The following is a 20302-nucleotide window of genomic DNA, read 5'->3' on the forward strand; positions in this document are numbered from 1 at the left end:
AGACCAGGACTTAAATGATGGTTGTGATCCAGCCTACCCCCTTGAGCTGCCCCTTGGAGGCGTGTTCTTACATAAGGGGATGGGCCTAATGGCTGGTTGTAAGTCAGGGCTGCCTCCTCTCCTTATGGGGACGGGGCCTAATTGTAGGTCAGTCTTGGAATATTAGCAGAAACTTTCTCAGCAACCCTAAACTTCAATTATGGCACGAATGTTCTTTCCTACGGTTTCTAACAAGCCTGGTCAGTGTACTACTAGCTTCCACTCGTAATGGAGGAGGCGCTCCTTTAGCTAAACTCTACTTCATGTAACTTAGTGTTTCCTAAGCAAGATAGCAGCAAATCCTCTCTCTAGAGCTTCAGTTTTACTAATTCAAGTTTCCCCCTTCGTCATCACCCTGTCCCTGCTTTGAATTCACTCTGAGCACTCTGGAATAAAAGCTGCACAAAACACCAGTCAAAGCATTCCCAGGCTGCACTGCCTTGGGTTCCCTGGTTCTCTTCAGTCTAAAATTCAACGCCAATTCCTTGGCAATGGTCACTGGCAGGTCACTGGTTGTGATAGGTTTGGTGGGAAGAGTGGCCTGAGGTTGGTCTGGGCATGAGGTGGTGGCTAGATGAAGGTAGTCAGTGTTTGTCTGTGGTGGTTTGAACAAGAATGGCCCCCATAGGCTCATCGATTTGAACACTTGGTCACCAGTGTTTGAAAGGATTAAGAGGTGTGGCCTTGTTGGAGGAAGGGTGGGCTTTCAGGTTTCAAAAGGCCCATTCCAAGCCCGCGTCTCCCTCTCCCTACTGCCTACCAGATGTAGAGCTCTCCGCTACTTCTCCAGCACCCTGTCTGCCTGCTTGCCACCATGATTTCCACCATGATAATAATAGACTAAACCTCTGCAACTGTAAGCAAGTCCCAATTAAATCTTTCTTTTATGGGAGCTGTGGTCATGGTGTCTTTTCACAGCAATAGAACACTGACTGACTAAGACATTGTGGGAAACCTACAAAACCTACCCACGAGAGTTAAGTCCAAGGTCAGGCAGTGACTGAGGCTCAGAAAAGAACAAGTTTCATGGTTGAATGTGATAACAGTTCTAGGAAGGGTGGACAGTTAATTCTAAGTTGAAAGAAGTTTAATGACATCAGTTTGGTTAAATGGGGACAGGGAAGACTGCAGTCTCTGAGGACTATATCACACTTTGGACAGTTTTATAACCTCAAGGCCAGTACAAGGTCATCTGTTGATGGTAGGGGTCACCACAGTTTTCTATTTCAGCATCAACATCAGCATTCGGGCGGCAAACAGCCCCATCTATATTTAAAAGAGAGAGACACTCATTTGGTCCTCAGGGATTCTAAGTACCAGACCACAGCAGAATCACTTTATGCGAGCCTAACAGCAGAAAGGATGTGCTGGAACTCAGGAAACAGAGGTGCACACCAGTCAGGCTCAACAGCGCCCAGCCTCCATATCTTCCCCAGGGCTGTCCTCAGGCTCTTCTGCATCATCATAATCCTCATCCTGCACCAGACTCTGGGTTGCTGCTGGCCCCTCTGCCCTTTCCTCCATAGGGACTGTTTCAATGTATTCATAGATAGCATCTGAGGGCAGCTGCCCCGTCACGCCGGAACCTGCAGAGACCACACCAGACAGAGCTTTGCAAAAACAAGCACAGCTAAAGCCTCAGCCACCCTCGCTGGTTCCCGTGGCTCTCGTGCGTGCATGCTGAGAACCCACATACAGGGAAAAGCCCTTGACTGCAGATGCCCTCAAAGGGACCGCCCCCTGCCCATGATACACAATGCTCAAAGGTCTGGTATAGGGCTTGTGGGTCTTACGCTGGCATCTCATCTGTGAGAGAGCTCACTCAGGACAGTACAAGTGATGGTGGGAGATGCAATGGAGCCCACTGTGCAGATGCAGAATATCCTCAGCACAGTGGACAAACCCAGAATCCCCGGGACCAGAATAACTCAGGAATCGCCAGACACTAACTCAGCACTGGCTATCATGGAGACTTGCCAGCATTCAAGACAATAATTAAAGCAGAGAGGGCCTGCGGTGGCTAGACTCTCACAAAGCTTCCCCCAGACTTCTGTTCCACTACCTTTGTGAGCCACAACCAGTTCATTCCTTACCCATGCTGATGGCTCTGCTGCGGTACCACTTAGAAGCCAGAACCAGGAAAACGATGCCCAGGAGGCAGCCAAGGACCAAGCAGGCAATCTCAGGCAGGGTCCAGACCTCAGGAGCAGAGGGAGGAGCCAGAGAACTGCCTGTGGAGCACAGAATCCGGTAGCAAATGAATGTGTGTACTAGGTACCTGGGCTGCCTGGGACAGGTGGATGCTGGGCCTGGATGACATCACCCTCCCCGTGAGCAGTCCAGTACAGTGTGGGATCAGTGTAACTAGGCAGGTAGTTGCTCATGTAAGATCCTCTGTGTTAACAGGGCAAGATGCCCTAGGAAAGAGGACCCAACTGCCCAGGCCCAGGTTGAAGGAGGGAGAAAGTCCGTGTGGGGGATTCTCATTGTCTTTCCCTCTGCTCTGTTATGGACATGCTAGCCAATAGGATACGGCATACTCAGACAAAATCATATAGTCTGCAAGTTAAAGGTCCCTAGAAGGGGCTGCTTGTGACCTGGGAGTTTGGTTCCCATGTTTTCCTATCTAGCAGGCACAGTAGAGATGAGTAGTTTCCATCACAGACTGGGAGTCCATCCCCACAGGCTTATACCTGATGCAAAGGGTGCACCCATGGCATGTGGTCTCAGAGGTTCTCAAGGAAGATCAGAAAAGAGTGCCACTGCAGCCTGTCCAGGTGACGATGGATGAGAGGGAGGAAGGATTAACGAAGAGCCACTTACCTGATGCCTCGGTCGTGGAGATATCTGCAAAAGACATGCAGGTTGGGGAATTATCAAGCACCCTCAAGAGCACACACAGATGGGTCCATACTTTGTGGGTGGCAGCCACTGGGTCAGCAAGAGCTACACAGGACTGAGAGTGGCATTCTGTCCCTGGAACACCGATGGGACCCTAAACATTGGGGTCCTGTGCTCTAGGATTTGTCTGAGCAGAGCAAGGGTGGCAAATAGCGGAAAATACCAACGTGGCATTCCTCTTTCCACCACCGTTGCTGCCTCACTCACCTAGGCAGTGTACACCAGCATCCTCCTTGTGGGAGCAGTCTCCATATCCCCACGGTTCTGCCTGGCAGGCTCCCAGAGACGTCTCACTGCCTCGGCACCCCACTTCATCTAGCCATATCGGCCCTGAACCAGGGCCAAAGGCAGCATGACGCAAGGCAGCTATGGCTGGGCCACAGCCCAGTTGCCGGCACGCAACTTCTGCATCTGCCAGGTCCCAGGAGTCATCGCATACTGTGCCCCATGATCCTCTGTGCCAGAACTCCACTCGTCCAGAGCAGCCGTTGTCACCCCCAAACACTCGAAGTGCACCTTCCTCTGAAAAGGGGTCAACAATCAATGCGTGATGCTTTCTGGGTGACAGGTTCTTAGGAGACTCGTGGAGGGAGAGTTACCTGGGCAGCTAAGTGTTGATGAGCAGTTGGGAATCTGCTCCATATCCTGAGAAACTTCTGTCATTTCTGTGTGGAAATTAAGAATCACACCAATGTCAGAAGCTCAGAAATAAAAAATCTAAAAAATGCCAGGCAGTGGTGCCGCACACCTTTAATCCCAGCACTCGGGAGGCAGAGCTAGGCAGATCTCTGTGAGTTCGAGGCCAGCCTGGTCTACAGAGTGAGACCCAGGACAGGTACCAAAACTATACAGAGAAACCCTGTCTCAAAAAACAACAAAAAAATCTAAGAAATACTTTCTTTCCCTTGTGCTTATTAGGATCCTGTACATGCACAGCTCGGGGTCATCAAGAGGCACTGGCGACTACGTATCCACCTTAAAAAGCCAGATGGAGACCCCATGCTCTCTCTCTGTTCCCTCTCTGCTCTCTGCTCTGCTCCCGACATCTCTTTCTTTCCAGGCCTGGCTGTCCTCCCTCCTATCCCCTCTCTCCTTACAATAAAGCTCTCTCTAACTCTGGTAGTCGTGGCCATGACTCGTGACTTTTCTGCAGGTAACCAGTGCCCCCACGAGCGCTGTTTATCCTTTCAGTGCTGTCTCCCCATAACCAGAGGGAGAAAATCTCTAGGTTTCAAAGGATATCCACAAAACCTGGGAATTCCATACACTATTCCCCCATGAACTGTCTTTAGGAGAAGCAGGAAGCAACAGGAGCCTGAGATGAGCCCATATGATCCACACCCCACCCAGAGCCACAGTGACACCCCTCAAAAGCCCACAACACAGCTCACCTGTACACACCAGCCAAGCTTCCTCTCCACTGAGGCAAGAATGCCTGTTCCAGGGTTCTGAGGGGCATTGCCACAAGGACCTGTCATGCTTGTCCCTGCACTGAATGGACTTCAACCAGAGAGTCTCCAGTGTAGATGAGCTCCTTGGCCTGGCCAGCAGCTGCCCTTGGGACCCACAGCCCAGTTGTCCACACAGAACCCTCAGAGAGGCAGCACTCAAGGACTGGCAGACGCCACCCCAAGTTCCATTGTAGAAAACTTCCAGGCGGCCTGTGCATGGCTGGCTGTGTTCCTGAAGCCTTACATCAGTGAATTCTACAGACAGAGGGCCCAGTCAGTCAGGTGCAGTTGGGGAGGACTGGACTCACTAAGCTGGACCTGTGGTACCCACCTGAACAGACCACACCTGCGTCCTCCTTGTGCCCACAGTCTTGTTGGCCCCAGCCTCCTGACTGGCACTCCCAGAGAGCAGCCTCCTCGCCCAGGCAGCCTAGTTCATCCATCCAAATGCGCCCAGTTCCTGCTCCAAAATGGGCAGCCCCAGGAGCACTTAGGGCATAGCCACAGCCCAGCTGCCTGCAGACCACGTGGGCATCCCGCAGGTCCCAGGCATCATCACACACAGTGCCCCATGTGCCCTGATAGAACACTTCGACACGCCCAGCACAGCGGCCCTTACCCTCTGCCAACCGTATGCGCAAGCTCCCTGCAGAGAGGAGAGACCCAGTCAAGGCACACTGGACTACAAGAGTAAGGTGGGGCCAGGGCGGGGCGCGGAGCAGAGGACACCCCACACTCACCTGAGCATACCACGCCTGCATCCTGCAAAGTCCCTGCAGGCACCACCTGGGACACTGACACATTGCACTGGGACAGATGGGTCTCAGAGCCCGAGCAGCGCACCAGACTCAAGCCCACAGGGACTGTCTTGTGGTCTGGTGCTGGTGCGCCATAGGCTCGCTGTGCCTCTCCGCACCCGAGCTGCCTGCACACCACAGCAGCATCATGCAGGTCCCAGGCATTGTCCAGCACTCGTCCCCACACACCATCCAGGAAGACTTCTACTCGCCCATCGCAGTGGCTCTGTCCATCCCTCAGCCGTAGGGCATCCTGGAGACCTGACAGAGAGAAACTCTGAAGAGCAGAGGACCATTGCACTAAACAGCCCCACCTATTCTCACCCTACCAACCCTTTCACAACTCTGTCCATCAGTCCCACTTACCTTCTCCTTCACAGTCTCATGGCTTCATGCACTCACCTGAGCAGATAACCGAGGCTGAATTTTCCAGGGTGCATGCCTGGGCCCCTAGGGTACTTGCTGGGCAGCTCAGCAAGTGGGGCTCTGTCCCCACACAGTGAAACACATCTGTCCAGATAAGGTCGCTCACATTTCCAAAGTGTCCTTCTTGGGGTATAGCAACTGCATAACCACAGTTGAGCTGGTGACAGAGCACCATGGCATCTGCTAAGTCCCAGTGGGCAGCACAGAGGGGCTGCCAGTCCTCCTTTACCCGAAGCTCCACACGGCCCTCACAGCTGCTGCTGCCATTGACCAGTCGGAACTCTAAGGGAGAGTTGGAGTCAGTGCCACCTCCACATCCCAGAGCTGTGGACACCCACGCACAGTGTTGGTTCCTTACAGGACACACGCAAACTGGGCACGCACACACTAAATGGGAGAATGTCTTTGCAGAGTGTTAATACTGAAAGCTAGACTAGGCAGCCCAGTGTTCTGACTACATAACTCCATCCCTTTCTCCCCAAACCCTCACACCCCCAACACCTCTACCCTGCCTAACTCAAGGATCATGCTGGGAAAACTAGAAACATCAAATTTCTTGGAACCAAATAGGGGGGGTCTCTAGTGAGATACATGCCTTCAACGCTGGCCATACACAAGCAGGTATGAGCACTAGATAATTAAGTGGCCTGGATACCAGTCAATGGAATACAATATAGAAATCATCTATGGGCTAAGAGAAGAATCTCTTCTTTTCCTGGTCACTAAAGGAAATCTCTCTGTGTTACCTCAATAATCATTTTACCCATGAAAAGAAATTCCAAAAGCAACATACCACACAGAAAGGTACACTACACAGTCCTAAGCACGAGGTCTTCAGTCTGTTCAGAGCTATAGGGAACCATGAGAAAAACTAAGGAATGTGAGGATGATGGACAATGTCTCTGTAAACTGAATCTCAGAAAACTGACAGGAATGATGAAATGAACCATTAAGAAACTGTGGAGCCCAAGTATACAGCATCTAAATCTAAAGTGATGATTGCAGGGGTTCAAGGAATGTAATGATAGACACATCGATGTTATCCCAAATGAGCAGTGCCCTGGAGACCTCCAGGTTACCCCTAAACAGATAAGCATGTCTATGAAGAATGTCCTGAAAAAAAGGGATAGAACCAATCACAGTAAAAAAATAAAAATAAAAAATAAAAAATACATAAAATAAATCCTGAATTTCGTTCAGTATCTAAAGCTATACATGCAATGTGGGGTTTCCCAAGAAAACCAGGAATAGACTGGCCACACAGGTCAACAACCCCACTGCTCGGCATCTAGCCAAAGACCCTCAAAAGAGCATGTGGAAGAGACAAAGGCCCTTACATGTTTATTTCAGCACTATCCACAGTGGGACATGGAGTCAACTTAGGAATCTCTTAAAGAATGACTTGATAAAGGAAGCACGGTGTGTGTGATGGTTTGAATAGGTATGGCCACTGTAGACTCATGTGTTTGAATGTTTGACCATAGGGAGTGGCACTATTAGGAGGTGTGGCCTTGTTGGAGTAGCAGTGGCCTTATTAGAAGAAGTGTGTCACTGTGGGGGTGGGCTTTGAGGTCTCCTATGCTCAAGCTACTCCCAGTGACACAGTCTACTTCCTTTTCTTGGGGATCAAGGTGTAGGACTCTCAGCTCCTTCTTCAGCATCATGTTTGCCAGCATGCTGCCATGTCCCACCATGATGATAATGGACTGAATCTCTGAAAATGTAAGCCACCCTCAATTAAATATTTTTCCTTTATAGGAGTTGCCATGGTCATGGTGTCTCTTCACAGCAATAGAAACTCTAACTAAGACAGTGTGTGTGTGAACAAGATGATAGGTATCTCAGCCACTGGAAAGACTGAATTCTGCCATTTGAAGCAATATACATGGAAAAGAAGACACTAAGCAAAATAAGTCAGCCACCAGGTGACACAAAACATAAGTTCTCATCCTCATGAGGAAGATGTGAATAGTTGATAGAACAGGATAGAACTGCAGACTGGTTACCAGAGCCAAGAAGGGAGGGGTGGGGGAAGGAGAGTGAATGGTCAAAGGTGCCAGGGAATGACTGGACTTAGAACGTTCTCTAACATGGTTGACTACAACTTCTGCAAGACTTCAAAATAGCTAGTGGATAAGGTGCTGAATATTCTCAACAACAACAAGAAAATCATGTCTGAGGGGACAGATATGCCAGCTACCCAGACCTAACCAGTGCTCATTATAACATGAATTGCCATGTCAGACTGTACCCCTTAAATACAGAATAAACTTCTTAAAAGAAGAAATCACACTAAACCTCCATAGAGAGAAGCAGGCCTCATTCCAGGGCTGAGGACATGGTCTTGGAAGATGATGACCCCACCCAAAGCAGTTGGTAGATGCAACTGCAATGCCTATCAAAACCCAAGCAGGTGTTTGGAAAGTTAGAAAGTCAATCCTAGCATTCTTGTAGAGATGAGGATTCCCAAAGACCCACAACCATATAAGCAGCTAGACACTCACATCCTCATTTCAAAACTTACAGCAGAGCAAAACTATATGAACCAAAACACTGTGTTGTGGCATGAGGCTAGACACTGAGATCAATGGAATCAAACTAAAGGTGCAGATATCATCTCACAGGTATATGGTCTCTAAGTTTCTGGAAAGGGGGCGGTGGCTACCCTTGTAGGAAGAATAATGACTCAAAGTGCTGGAGAAACAGCACATCCCTGTGGGTTACATGGAACCAGTGCTCCACACATCAGAAACCAATGTGAACTCAAGACCCAGCATAGTCCTGGACACGGTGCTGAAGGACAACTGTCTTAACATATAGCAGGAGGTGATGCTGCAGGACTCTGGACTTGTAAAGTCAAGCTTTACATGTGACACCAAAGCACAAGCACAAGAAAACTGGTTGAATGAAGTGAAGTTGAACTACATGTACAAAAGGTCCTTGTCACCAGGGGAAACAACATACATGGTGGGGCTGTGAGGCATGTGTCAACAAAGTCTGCCGTACATAATATTCCAAACCGTCCATACCACCCCCTGTTCTGAAATCTTTGGTAGAGCTGAGCAATCATTTCCCCAAAGTTGGAAAAGGAAAGCAAACACATGAGAGGAGAAAAATATGAGAACAAGATCAAGGAACTAACTTCTGGGACAGAGGAGAACACAGGTCCTGAGCACCCACCCCAAGCTGTCCATCCATGGTCATCACAACCCATCTCTCAGATCATTGCTCATGCTAACACCCTTCTAGGTTGTGACTTGACTCACTTTCCTCTGAGCAGGTTAGTGCAGCATCCTGATCATGGCCACACTGGTGTCCAGGCTCCTTCGGACAGTGGAACAGCAGTGACTCATTGCCCACACAGCGAAAGGCTTCTGTCCACACAGGCCCTGATCCGTGGCCAAAGTGGGAACTCCCGAGTGTGGATACAGCGGTGCCACACCCTAGCTCCCGACAAACCACGTTGGCCATGGGCAGGTCCAGGTCATCATAGCAGACAGTGCCCCAGGTAAGTCCTCGAAGAACCTCCAGGCGTCCTTCACAGGGGTGTGTACCACCCAGCAGCCGGGCCTCCACGTGACCTGAAGACAGACACTGGGTGAAGCAACTGAGGTCAAGGCAGGCTTCTTGCAGGTCACTGGAGTGATGTGACCTGATGACTGCCACCCAGTCCCCCAGTGAGGAATGGTATAGGAGGATGGGGACAACCTGCCTTGATCCTGGCAAAGTGGCCCACAAGTTCTGAGATCTACAGATGAAGGATGTTGAAGCTCCTCCTTATATCTCACTTGGGAATTGGAACCCACAGAAATTCTGACCATAAATACTCTCCTAGTATTTGGGACATGGGCCCTCATGTCATCACAGGCAAGGCAAATGGGCACTACCCCAACAGCTCCTCAAACCCAGAGTATAGACTAGACATGAGCTGTGGACAGAGCACCCAGTGCAGTGACCATCCAAAGATACCCCAGGGCCACCCTGAATCACCACTCAGTAGCAATGGTGACAAGCACTGCAAGGGAGAGAATTCTATTGACTCCACGTTTGAAGGCAGATAGATAAGTCTCCTTTGTTCATCTCACGTATCCAACATCTGGACTAAAGTGCTCGGGGTGGGGCATCCCCACCTCTGCACACTCCCTGCTGTACTGGTTGGAAGGAAACACTGATTTTGGAAGTTCATGTTGAACTTGCACTGCATGGTATCAGATTTTGATCCCCAGCAGCACATGAATTTCTGTTCCTGCCTTCAGTGCCAGTGCCATAGTGGACCCCAGACTGCTGCAGAGCAGTTCAAATTCCAGCTGCTTGCACAGAGCATTCGCCTCCTCCTTATGCAAGGGACCCTTCAGAACTGAGCCATGGGTGACTCTTGTATCTGGGGACCCAACCCAGGGACTGACCCTTCCAGCCACCCAGACAGGTGCCATCTGATGACAGAGAAGGAAAAGCAAATCCTGACTGCCTCTGCCTCAGGCACATGCCCAGGGTTGACTACTAACTTCCCCAGCCTGGTGGACCATGCACAGGGCCCTTGGTATCATCACGGCCCTCTCTGTGTCCCTGAGCACTAAAGGAAATAGAGTCATCCTCCTAGGACTGGGTATGTCTGGGTCTGAACAGGGAGAGAAATGGCCAGGGGAGCCTGTGTCAGGATACTGGTTCAAATACTCATTTGGTTAATTCTCCTGAACCACTGAAAAGCACTGTGAAGAGTGACAGCATGGAAATCCCAAGGTGTTCCCTGAGATGATCTGAGAACAACAAGAAGATGCAGAGCTTGGTGGTCGACTTTAGAAACCAGGGACACTAGGAGAAGTTACCAAGGATGGGTCCAGTGAGGACAAGAGTGAGAACGGAGCTGCTTTCAGACAGTGAAGGAAATCCCTGACCAGGTCTCTCACCAAGGGCTTCCAAGGGAATAAGATGCTCACTCCTGGCCAGAACTCCTCCCAACACATGGGCATCTGCCTCAGTGACCTTGGAGCCAAACAAAGAAGGGAGTTCTAGGGAGTAAGGAGCTCATGCTGTCCATTTGATCCACCTAACAGACCACCACTACCACACATCTATTGTCAGGCCCCTAGGCCCCCAGGAAGTACTCCCAGAGAGTGGCTGCTTGACTATGGCACTGGGTATCATACAGCTGAGATATCTACATTTTATCAGGACTTGGAATGTTCTGGAAGGCATAATGCAAGGGCCACAGCCAAGTTGTCTACAAGTCACTGAGGCCTCCTGCACGCTCCATTTGTCTCCACATACCAAATCCGACAGCCCATCATACTTCACTTGAAGGTGGTACTCATACTGGTTTGTAACATATAGGGAACTCAGGGAATCATTCCCAGCTGGTCCTTCGGGGCCAAGACACAGGATGGGGGGAGAAGATACTGAGAATTTCATTCAGAATGCTCAATGATTAGAAATCTTGTCCTCACTGAAAAGTCCAAGTCCCCATTTTCACAACTTTCTCTACGATTAATACTGTACATCGTGATGGCATTAAAATGGTTGTGTTGGACAGGGAGATAGTTTAATGAGTAAAGTGTTTGTTGAATGAGTACAAGGACCCAAGATTAGATCCCCAGCACCCACATAAAATGTCAGTCACGGTCATGCATGCCTGTAATCTCAGTGCTGGGGAAATGAAGTCAGAAACATTCCCTGGGACCTGCTAGCTAACTTGCCTAGCCAATCACTCAGCTCTAAGTTCAGTGAGAGACCATGCCACCGAAGCAAGGTGGAGAGCAACTGAGGACGACACCAAATTTGACTTCTAGCCCCACCTCCCATGCATGTACTCATGCACCTACAAGCGTGCACATATACATGAATGTGTACCATGCACACACACACACACACACACACACACACACACACACACGCACGCAAAATAGTACAGTGTGTTGATGAAATGATAGTTAGCAAAAAACGAGTTATCAGGCACCACCAGCACTGTGCCATCCCTGAACACAGTTCCAATGTTCTCTACACCTGTGTCTCTGACACTCAGGACCTGGAGACAGTTGTGTGCACTCACCAGATGGTAGGTTCAATGGGGCAGCACTAGGGGCCACAGCCACAGCCCAAGAGAGGGTAGTGCTATGCCAGGTCCCATTGTAGCTATAGCTCCCCAGCATTATAGTGTTAGAGCAGACACCTGTCTCTGCCTCCTGGCAGAAGCTGAACTCTAATTTAGAGTGATAGTGCTCTGGGACATGAGACCATAAGCACCCTGAGTGTCTCCCCTACATCAGTTACTCATCTGTTACTGCCATCTGTTTTTCATAGCAGGAACTCACCCACTTTGCCAGGGCCCAGACAGCACCAGCAGCCTGAGGCTTCCAGCAGCCAGGGCCCAATGTAGTTCCAGATATGAGGAGGTCAAGGATCCTCTACCTAACAAGGTCACAGTGGCTGCAGCTACTAAGTCTAGAACTAAGGCAGGACAGCAAGAACCTTTCTCTGACTCAAACAGAAACTCTGTCTGAACACCTGAGTTCTTCTAAGATCAGTACATCATGAATAGACAGATTTAACAATTTTATTGGAATACTTGTCCTGTGCATAGCCATCAGGGATGCGTAACTCCCTATGGAAACATGCCTGTCTACAAAGCAGTCACACAAGAAAGTCCATACTAGGAGGTTGGTATAAAAACTAAAAGACGACTGAGTAAGTAGATATGATGTCATCATGTCAAACATGGCCTGTATGTCTACTTACTGGTGAGCCATTATGAACAATTGAATATCGGGGGGAAACACAATACACATTGATGAACTTTACCCTGTAAGTTTGTGTCTGTTTTTCTGCAAAGAAAGTTGGCAATAAATCTACACCATATGATTTCAAGCATTTGTTTCTAAGAGGTGGAGTATGCAATGATTTTCATTTGCTTCTTTTGAATTGGTTGTTTCATGTACAAGGAATAGATAGTGAACTTCAGTTGTGCTGACAGAAGTCTCAACCAATTAAAAAGGTATATGACATGACAGCGTTGTATGGGGGAATTCTCTTGGGTTTCACCCCTAGAATAAGAATTACAGGCAATTGTTGGTTGCTTGGAGAAGGAGAATCAGTTCTCTATAGGGACAAGCTCCCTGATAAGTTAGTCAGTCCCAAGAAGTCAGCCCTAGACACATATAAGTAACACTAATAATCTCAGCAGGTTGTATTTATAAATGTCTATACATATATGTAACAATTATAATTAAGGAATAGGAAACCATGAATCTGAGAGGAAGTGTAAGGGACATGATGAATAGAAAGGGAGGGGAAGAATGATATGAATACAGTACTCACACATGAAATTCTTCTCAAAAAAATTACAAAGAATACTAGGATGTGTGCCAACAAAATAATTAGCCATAGTGTCAGGTAGGCAATTCCCGCCATCCTTCTTGTTCTCCATTACTATCTCTTCATTCTCACTGTGACATCAACTTGACACAAGCCAGAGTCATCAGAGAGGAAGGCGTCTCAATTGAAAAAAATGTCTCCATAAGATCTGGCTATGGAAGCCTGTAGGGCACTTTCTTAGTTAGTGATTGATGTGGGAGGGCCCAGAGCATTGTGAGTGGGGCCACCCCTGGGCTGGTGGTCCTGGGGTCTATAAAAAAGCAGGCTGAGCAAGCCGGTAAGCAGCACCCCTCCATGGCCTCTGTACCAGCTCCTGCCTCCAGGTTCCTGACGTGCTTGAATAGGAACTGCTCTCATTGCTTTTGATGATGACCTGTTATATGGAACTGGGAGTGAAATGAAGTCTTTCCTCTCCAATTTGCTTTTGATCATGTTGTTTTATCACAGCAATAGTAACCCTAACCAAGGCACTTTAGCAGCTGGCTCACAGGTTGCCATCCTCCCAGCTGAACTCCATTCACTAGAAACTCCAACTCACGGTACAGACCTTGGGTCCTCCTTGTCTTATGGTCACTGCCTTTCCAGATGTATCCATTGTCTTACTGCAGCCTACCTGCAGGATCCACTCCTTCAACCACACCACCAACTCCCTGGGGACCTCACAGCTTGGTGTGGGCAGGATCCCCCTAGCTCTTTCCCAAAGCCCCTCTCAGCCTTTTCTTCTAGCTCATCTCTATTCCCCTCAGCTGCCACCTGACCTGCAGAAGCACTCTCTATCAAGGAGCCTGAAGTTACTACACTTTCCTAAGATCCAGAAAGAGCAACAAAAACCAAAGAATGGAGCACACACCCAGTGAAGACAAGTCCAGATATCAACCCCTAGAATCAGCTCAGTCATCAACTCCAGATGCCTGACCCCAGCACGGGAACTCAAACGTGAGCAGCCAAGACAATATGCTTCCACAAGAACCCAGTAACCCCACTACAGTGGGCCAATAGAAATGCAATATAGCTGAAGCATATGACAAGGACTTCAAGTAGCAATTATGAATATGTTCAAGGACCTTAAAGAGAATATAAATAAATTCCTAAATGTAGACCATGAAAACACAAAGAAATAGTTGAATGAAATAATGAAAAGAGTTCAAGACATGAAAATAGAAATAAAACCACTAAGGAAACCCCAAAGTGAGATAAAATTGGAATTGGAAAATGCAGGAAACTAAACAAAAACTTCAGAGTTAAGTCTCACCAATAGAATATAAGATGTGGAAAGAGAATTTCAGGTCTTGAAGATAAATAGAAGACAAGGATACCTCATTCAAAGAAAGTGTTAAATCTTTAAAGAAATAAGGGAGGGAGGGAAGGAGAAAGAGAGAGAGAGACAGAGACAGAGAGACAGAGAGACAGAGACAGAGAGAGAGAGAGAGAGAGAGAGAGAGAGAGAGAGAGAGAGAGAAGGAAGGAAGGAACAAAGGAAGGAAGAAAAAGGAAAAACTAAACAGAAGAGATAGGGAAGGACATGAAATACTCATTAAAGAAAAAAATCCACACAGAGGATATTTTAACTCTATATATTTATGCACCAAAAACAAAGGAATCCAAATTTACAAACAAAAACAAAAAACAGTACTACAGCTAAAATCATATGTTGGTCCTCACATGTTGATACTGGGTACTTTCAATACCCTACTATCACCAATAGACAGGTCATCCAGACAAAACCTAAACAGAAATGCTGGAGTAAAACAACATCATAATCAAATGGACCTAATAGACATCTGCATAAACTGAGTAATTAGACAACTGAAGGTGATCAAGGAGACTATACATAGGAAAGGAAGAAGTGAAAGTATTCTATTTGCAGATGATATGATTTTACACATAGAAGACCCTAAAAACTTCACCAGGAAACTTCTACAGCTCATAAACATTTTCAGCAAAGTAGTAAGATACAAAACTAACACACAAAAATCAATATCCCTCCTATATACAAATGACAAACACTGAGAAATAAATCAAGAAAACAGGACCTTTCACAATGACTTCAAGAAAATGAAATGTTTTGGGATAACTCCAACTAAGTGAGTAAAAGACTTGTAAAATAAAAACTTTAATACATCAAAGAAGACAGCAGAATCAGATCATGGATAAGAAGGATTAATATTATGATAATAGGCATTCTACCAAAAGCAATTCAATGCAACCCCCATCAAAATTCCAACAAAATTCTTTACAGAAATAGAAAAACAATCTTCAAATTCATATGGAAACACACACACACACACACACACACACACACACACACACACACACACACACACACACTAAATAATATCTTGAATAGAGATGGAAGAGGAAGGGATTAGGGGTAAGAAGAGGAATTGGGGAGAGGGACCGGGAGGGGAAGATGGGGAAGAGAGGCTGTGGCCAGGATGTAAAATAAATAGATGAGTAAAATAAAATAAAGTAAGCAGAAAAGCTAAAACAATCCTGAATAATAAGAGAACTGCTGGAGGTATCACCATTCCCAATTTCAAGTTGTAATTCAGTGGTAATAAAAACAGCACGGTATTGGCATAAATCAGACACATTGCTCAATGGAAGTGAGTTGAAGACCTAGACATAATTCCACAGACCTATGGACACCTGATCTTTATACAGTGAAGCCAAAGACAAGACAGTATCTTCAGCAAATGAAGCTGGTTAAACTGGATGGCTGCATATAGAAGAGCGCAAATAGATCCATATTGATCACCCTGCACCACAAAATCAACTCCAAATAGATCAAAGATGTCAACCAGACAAGATACCATGAATCTGACAGAAGAGAACCTGGAAAAAAGGCTTGAACGTATTGGTACAGGAAATGACTTTCTGACCAGGACATCAATAGTGCAGGCACTAAGAACAACAATTAATAAATGGGACCTCATGAAACTAAAAGGTGTCTGTATAGCAAAAGACACCATCATTTGAGTAAAGCAGAAACTTACAGAATGGGGGGAAATCATTGCCAATTCTACTTCAGATAGAGAGATAGTATCTAAAATATATATGGAATTTTAAAAACTGAACATCAAGAAAACAACTCAAATAAAAAAAAAATAATAGGGTGTATAGAACCCGAGTTCTCGAAAGATGAACCACAAATGGCTGAGAAACACTTACTGAAAAGTTTAATATCCTTAGCCATCAGAGAAAAGCAAATAAAAACTACCTACTTTGAGATTGCATCTCTGTAGTAGTTTGAATAGGAATAGGCCCCATGGACTTGTGTGTTTGAATGGTTGGTCACCAGGGAGTCACTCTACTAAGAGATATGGCCTTGTTGGAGGAAGTTTGTCACTGGAGGGTGGGCTTTGAGTTTTTAGAAGCTCAAGCCAGATCTAATGGCTCACTGTCTCTTCCAGATGCCTGAGGATCCAGATGTAGAACTCTCAGCTACCTCTTAAGCACCATGTCTGCCTGCATGCCACCATACTTCTGCAATGATGAAACTTCCTACAACGATCATAATGGGCTAAACCTCTGAACTGTAGGCCATCCCCAAATAAATGTTTTCTTTATAAGAGTTACCATGGCTATGGTAATAAAACCCTAATTAAGTCAATCTTACCCCAGTCAGAATAGCCAAGATAAAAAAGAAAAACAAATGATAGCACATGTAGAGAAACGGAAACACTTCTTCATTGCTAGTAGGAGTGTACACTGGAATAGCTACTGTAAAAATCAATGTGGCAGTTCCCCAAAAATCTGAAAATTAGTCTAGTTCAGGATACAGCTATTCCTCTCTTGTGTATATGCCAAAGGACTCTACATCTTACTGTAAATATTCTTACTCATCCATGTTCATTGCTGTTCTATTTATAAAGGCCAGAAATTGGAAACAGCCTAGATGTCCATCAACTAATGGATGGATAATAAAAATGTTGGACATGTACATAATGGAATATTATTCAGCTGGTAGAAAAAATGAAATTGTGAAATTTTCAGGTAAATGGATGGAGCTAGGACAATCATCTTGAGTAATCTAACACAAACACCAAAAGATAAATACTACATATTTTCTCTTATGTGTTGATTCTACCTTTTAAGCTTTCAATGTGTGTGCTACAATCCAAATAAGCATAGATGTTAGGTGCCTAGTAAGACACAATGGGGGAAGAGGAGACTCTTCCGAGGGAGGGGAAACAGAATACAGTGTTATAAAGAGATAAAGAGGAAACTACAATAGGAGGATTAAGTGGGGGTTGGGAGAGAACATGCTAGAGGGGGGAATACGGGGAGAGAAAACGAAAGGCCTTTTGAACAGCCATATAGAAGCTCACTACTATAAAATCTTTCCAAAATATATGCACATATAAAAAGAATCTAAATGGAGTCACCATAAAATGAGTGTGACAATGCCTCAACTAGATATCTTATGCTACCAAGTAAAACTTCCAGTACCAGGAATGGTTGACATCATGTTAAGCACTTGACCAAAAGGATCCCATAGACACCCTCAAACATCACAGGGCTATTGCCAAGGATATTGACTACTTTCCACAACCTGACAATAAGGATGTATTGCTAAAGACACTGCTTGCTTATATCTTCAAACATAGAGAAATAGAGCTGGTGCCCAACTAGAAGCTTCACTCTCACTGACGAGCATTCATGGTGCTGGGAGGTACTCTGCATGCTACCAGAGGACAAAAGTAATCATCAGTACCACTAGCTACCAACCTTGTGACCTACAACAGCAGCCTGCCTATAAGATATACTGGTACAATAATGACATAAATGTTATAGGATTAGCCAACCATCTTTTGATTGGATTGAAGAACCACTGTGAGATGGAATCCATGCCTCACACTGCCAAAGTGGCTAGGAAGTAGATACTAGACAAGACCTGGGCCTAGGAGAAAACCTATTACTGTTATTCTGCTAAAGGAACATGTCAATAAAATGACTCTAAATGACATATTGCTGTACCTACAGATCAGTGCATTGCTCAACCCTCATCAGAGAATCTTCTTCTCACAGTAGATGGTAATTAACACAGAGACCTACAACTGGAAAATGTAGGGAGTAAGAGACTTTGGAGCACTCAGTCTTAAGTGTCATGTCTTCAGCAGACCCTTCTCCTTAAGGCTCAAGGGTCTGTGTGGATGAGGAAGAAAAAGAATGTAGAAGCCAGAGGTGGTAGTTGACTCCAAAGACACAGTATCTTCTGGACAGCTTACTGATAGACACATGAGCAGAGACTCTGACAGCATGCACAGGATGTACATAGGTTCAAACCATGCAAAATCCCAGCACTGAAAAGGGGAAGCGCACACAGTGTCCCACATTAACCAAGAAGCTATTTGTAATCTGCTGGGGAAAGGAAAAAAATCAGGTTTTTTTCTATTAGAGTGTCACTGGATATGTTTACCATATTCTAGGGCAGGTCCCATGCCCAGGAGTAGTTGTTCAATACAAAATTGATTCCATGGAGATTTTTGTGGCCTTTTTGTTTCATTTTGTTTTGTTTGGGTAGTTTTTGTCTTACTGTTTTTTTTTTTTATTTTGATTTTTTTGTGGTTTTGTTGGAAAGAGATTCAGAGAGAGAAAGAACATGAAGTTAGGTGGAGGGAGGTGAGAAGGATCTGGGATAAGTGAATCTTTGGGAAGAAGAAAAATATGATCAAAATATATTGTATGAAAAGGTTTTTAAATAAATGAATAAAATAAAATAAAAATACCTAGCAAAAACAACTTAAGAAAGTGTTGATGGTGGCTTGCAGTTTAATAAGGAATACAGTCCATTGTAGTGGGCAAAGAGTAATGTCAGGGGTGTGAGACAACTGCACAGTGACCCCGCAGTCATGAAGCACAGAAAGATGAATGCTGGTGCTCAGCTCGCATTCTCCTTGTTATTTAGTTCAGGAGGCTACTTCATTGAAAGTTTTACCTGTATTCAGGCTATTTCTTCCTCTTTAGTGAAAAGTTTTTGGAAACACTCTCATAGAAAAGCCCAACAATGTGTTTCCATGGCAACCCTAAATCCGGTCAAGTTGACACCTGCGAGGTGCTGCCACATTTTCTGCTGCTATGCATGTCTGACACTTCCCCACGCAACATTTTTCTTGAAGGGTGACCTCAAACCCATGGCATCAGGTAGATGGATCTTTTTCAGCCAAGCTCACTTCCTGTGCATCATCACCAAGAAGACCCAAGGAAATGATCATGTCTGATCTATGTTGGGGCCTGCCCTTCAGCTCCTCGGAACTCAGAACTACAGTCATATCCTTTGTACAAAGAACAGGGCTATGGATGGATGGCCCATTCGGAGGTGGAAGTGGCTCCTCTATCTGTGCCTCCTGGTTGTTAAACTATGAGGGAAAGAAGCCCTAGGTCCTAACAGCTACTACTCAAGGCCTTTGAACAGGGCTTTAGGATTTGCCTTTGTCATATCCTCTCTGATAGTGCCGCTTGTATTCAAAGCAGTGCTGAGGACAAAGCCATGATTACTCTGATGCCAGACCTGTATCTTTTCTCCTTTTCTGCCTGCCTTGGTCCTCTCCTGGATATTATTGCCTGCACTTTACAGTCTGTGCTACCCTGTGGCCTCCCACATGATCTTTATTCTATTCCTCAACCTGAGCACCTTGGATTTCCTGGAAGTTTTTCCCTTTAAATTTTAAGTCATCCTCCAAAAGTAGCTGCCTACCATCAGTAGCACTGAAGCCAGCATCTCCTGGTGGTACACCACCCTGTTCCTGGGAGATTGAGGTCATTGGGAATTGGTTTGTGGGAGGAATGTGAAAACACTTGAAGTTCCATATTTGAGAAGTTTTGTCCTTTATAATTTAATATATCCTCCAGGAATAGCTGCCTACCCAGGTAGCATAGAAGCTAACATCTCCTGAGGTACACCACTCCATCATTGGGAGATTGAGGTCATTAGGTATTGGCTTGTGGAAGGAATGTGAGATCATTTGAAGCTTTAGGTTTCTTTAGACAGAACATAAATGTTCATTCTGGTGGGAATTCAGTAGACCAGAATGACTAAAGAAATACAGATAGTGGAGGAAGTCCTGGTCAAGAAGTTCCAGAGGCAAACAGAGACTATTCTAGGAACTGAGATCCTGGCTACTTTTCTTCTATTTGGGTAAAGAATCAGCTTCATTCTGAGATCTTGAGAGAGGCTGAATTCAACAGAATGATTTCTTTGGTGGAAGAAATTTCAAGACAGCATAGCATGCAAACTGTGGCATTATTTATTTCCCACTGCTATTATTCAGATCAAAAAAGAGAAAGAGAAAAAAGATACAAAAAACGTTCCATTTC

At 45.9% G+C, this 20302-nt stretch overlaps 1 protein-coding gene across 2 annotated transcripts in view; it reads right to left on the reverse strand.

Annotated features, from left to right (window-relative positions):
• Positions 1-1105: 1105 nt before the first annotated feature.
• Positions 1106-20302, reverse strand: part of Scart1 (scavenger receptor family member expressed on T cells 1) — a 65161-nt gene continuing 45964 nt past the window's right edge. The window contains exons 4-14 of one of the 2 annotated variants that reach the window (XM_052713577.1): positions 8881-9195; positions 5591-5896; positions 5132-5449; positions 4723-5037; positions 4332-4646; positions 3540-3605; positions 3148-3462; positions 2863-2886; positions 2133-2270; positions 1435-1625; positions 1106-1305 (exon numbers count right to left, since the gene is read on the reverse strand). In XM_052713577.1, the coding sequence (XP_052569537.1) occupies positions 1444-1625; positions 2133-2270; positions 2863-2886; positions 3148-3462; positions 3540-3605; positions 4332-4646; positions 4723-5037; positions 5132-5449; positions 5591-5896; positions 8881-9195 (2294 nt within the window). In that variant the 3' untranslated portion in view covers positions 1106-1305; positions 1435-1443. Of the gene's footprint in view, positions 1626-2132; positions 2271-2862; positions 2887-3147; positions 3463-3539; positions 3606-4331; positions 4647-4722; positions 5038-5131; positions 5450-5590; positions 5897-8880; positions 9196-20302 lie in introns of both variants that reach the window. The other variant, XM_052713576.1, reaches the window with a different exon arrangement.

The sequence above is a fragment of the Peromyscus californicus genome, unplaced genomic scaffold (genome assembly GCF_007827085.1).
Source record: "Peromyscus californicus insignis strain IS unplaced genomic scaffold, ASM782708v3 Scaffold_4__1_contigs__length_199733344, whole genome shotgun sequence".
NCBI classification, from domain to species: Eukaryota; Metazoa; Chordata; class Mammalia; order Rodentia; family Cricetidae; genus Peromyscus; species Peromyscus californicus.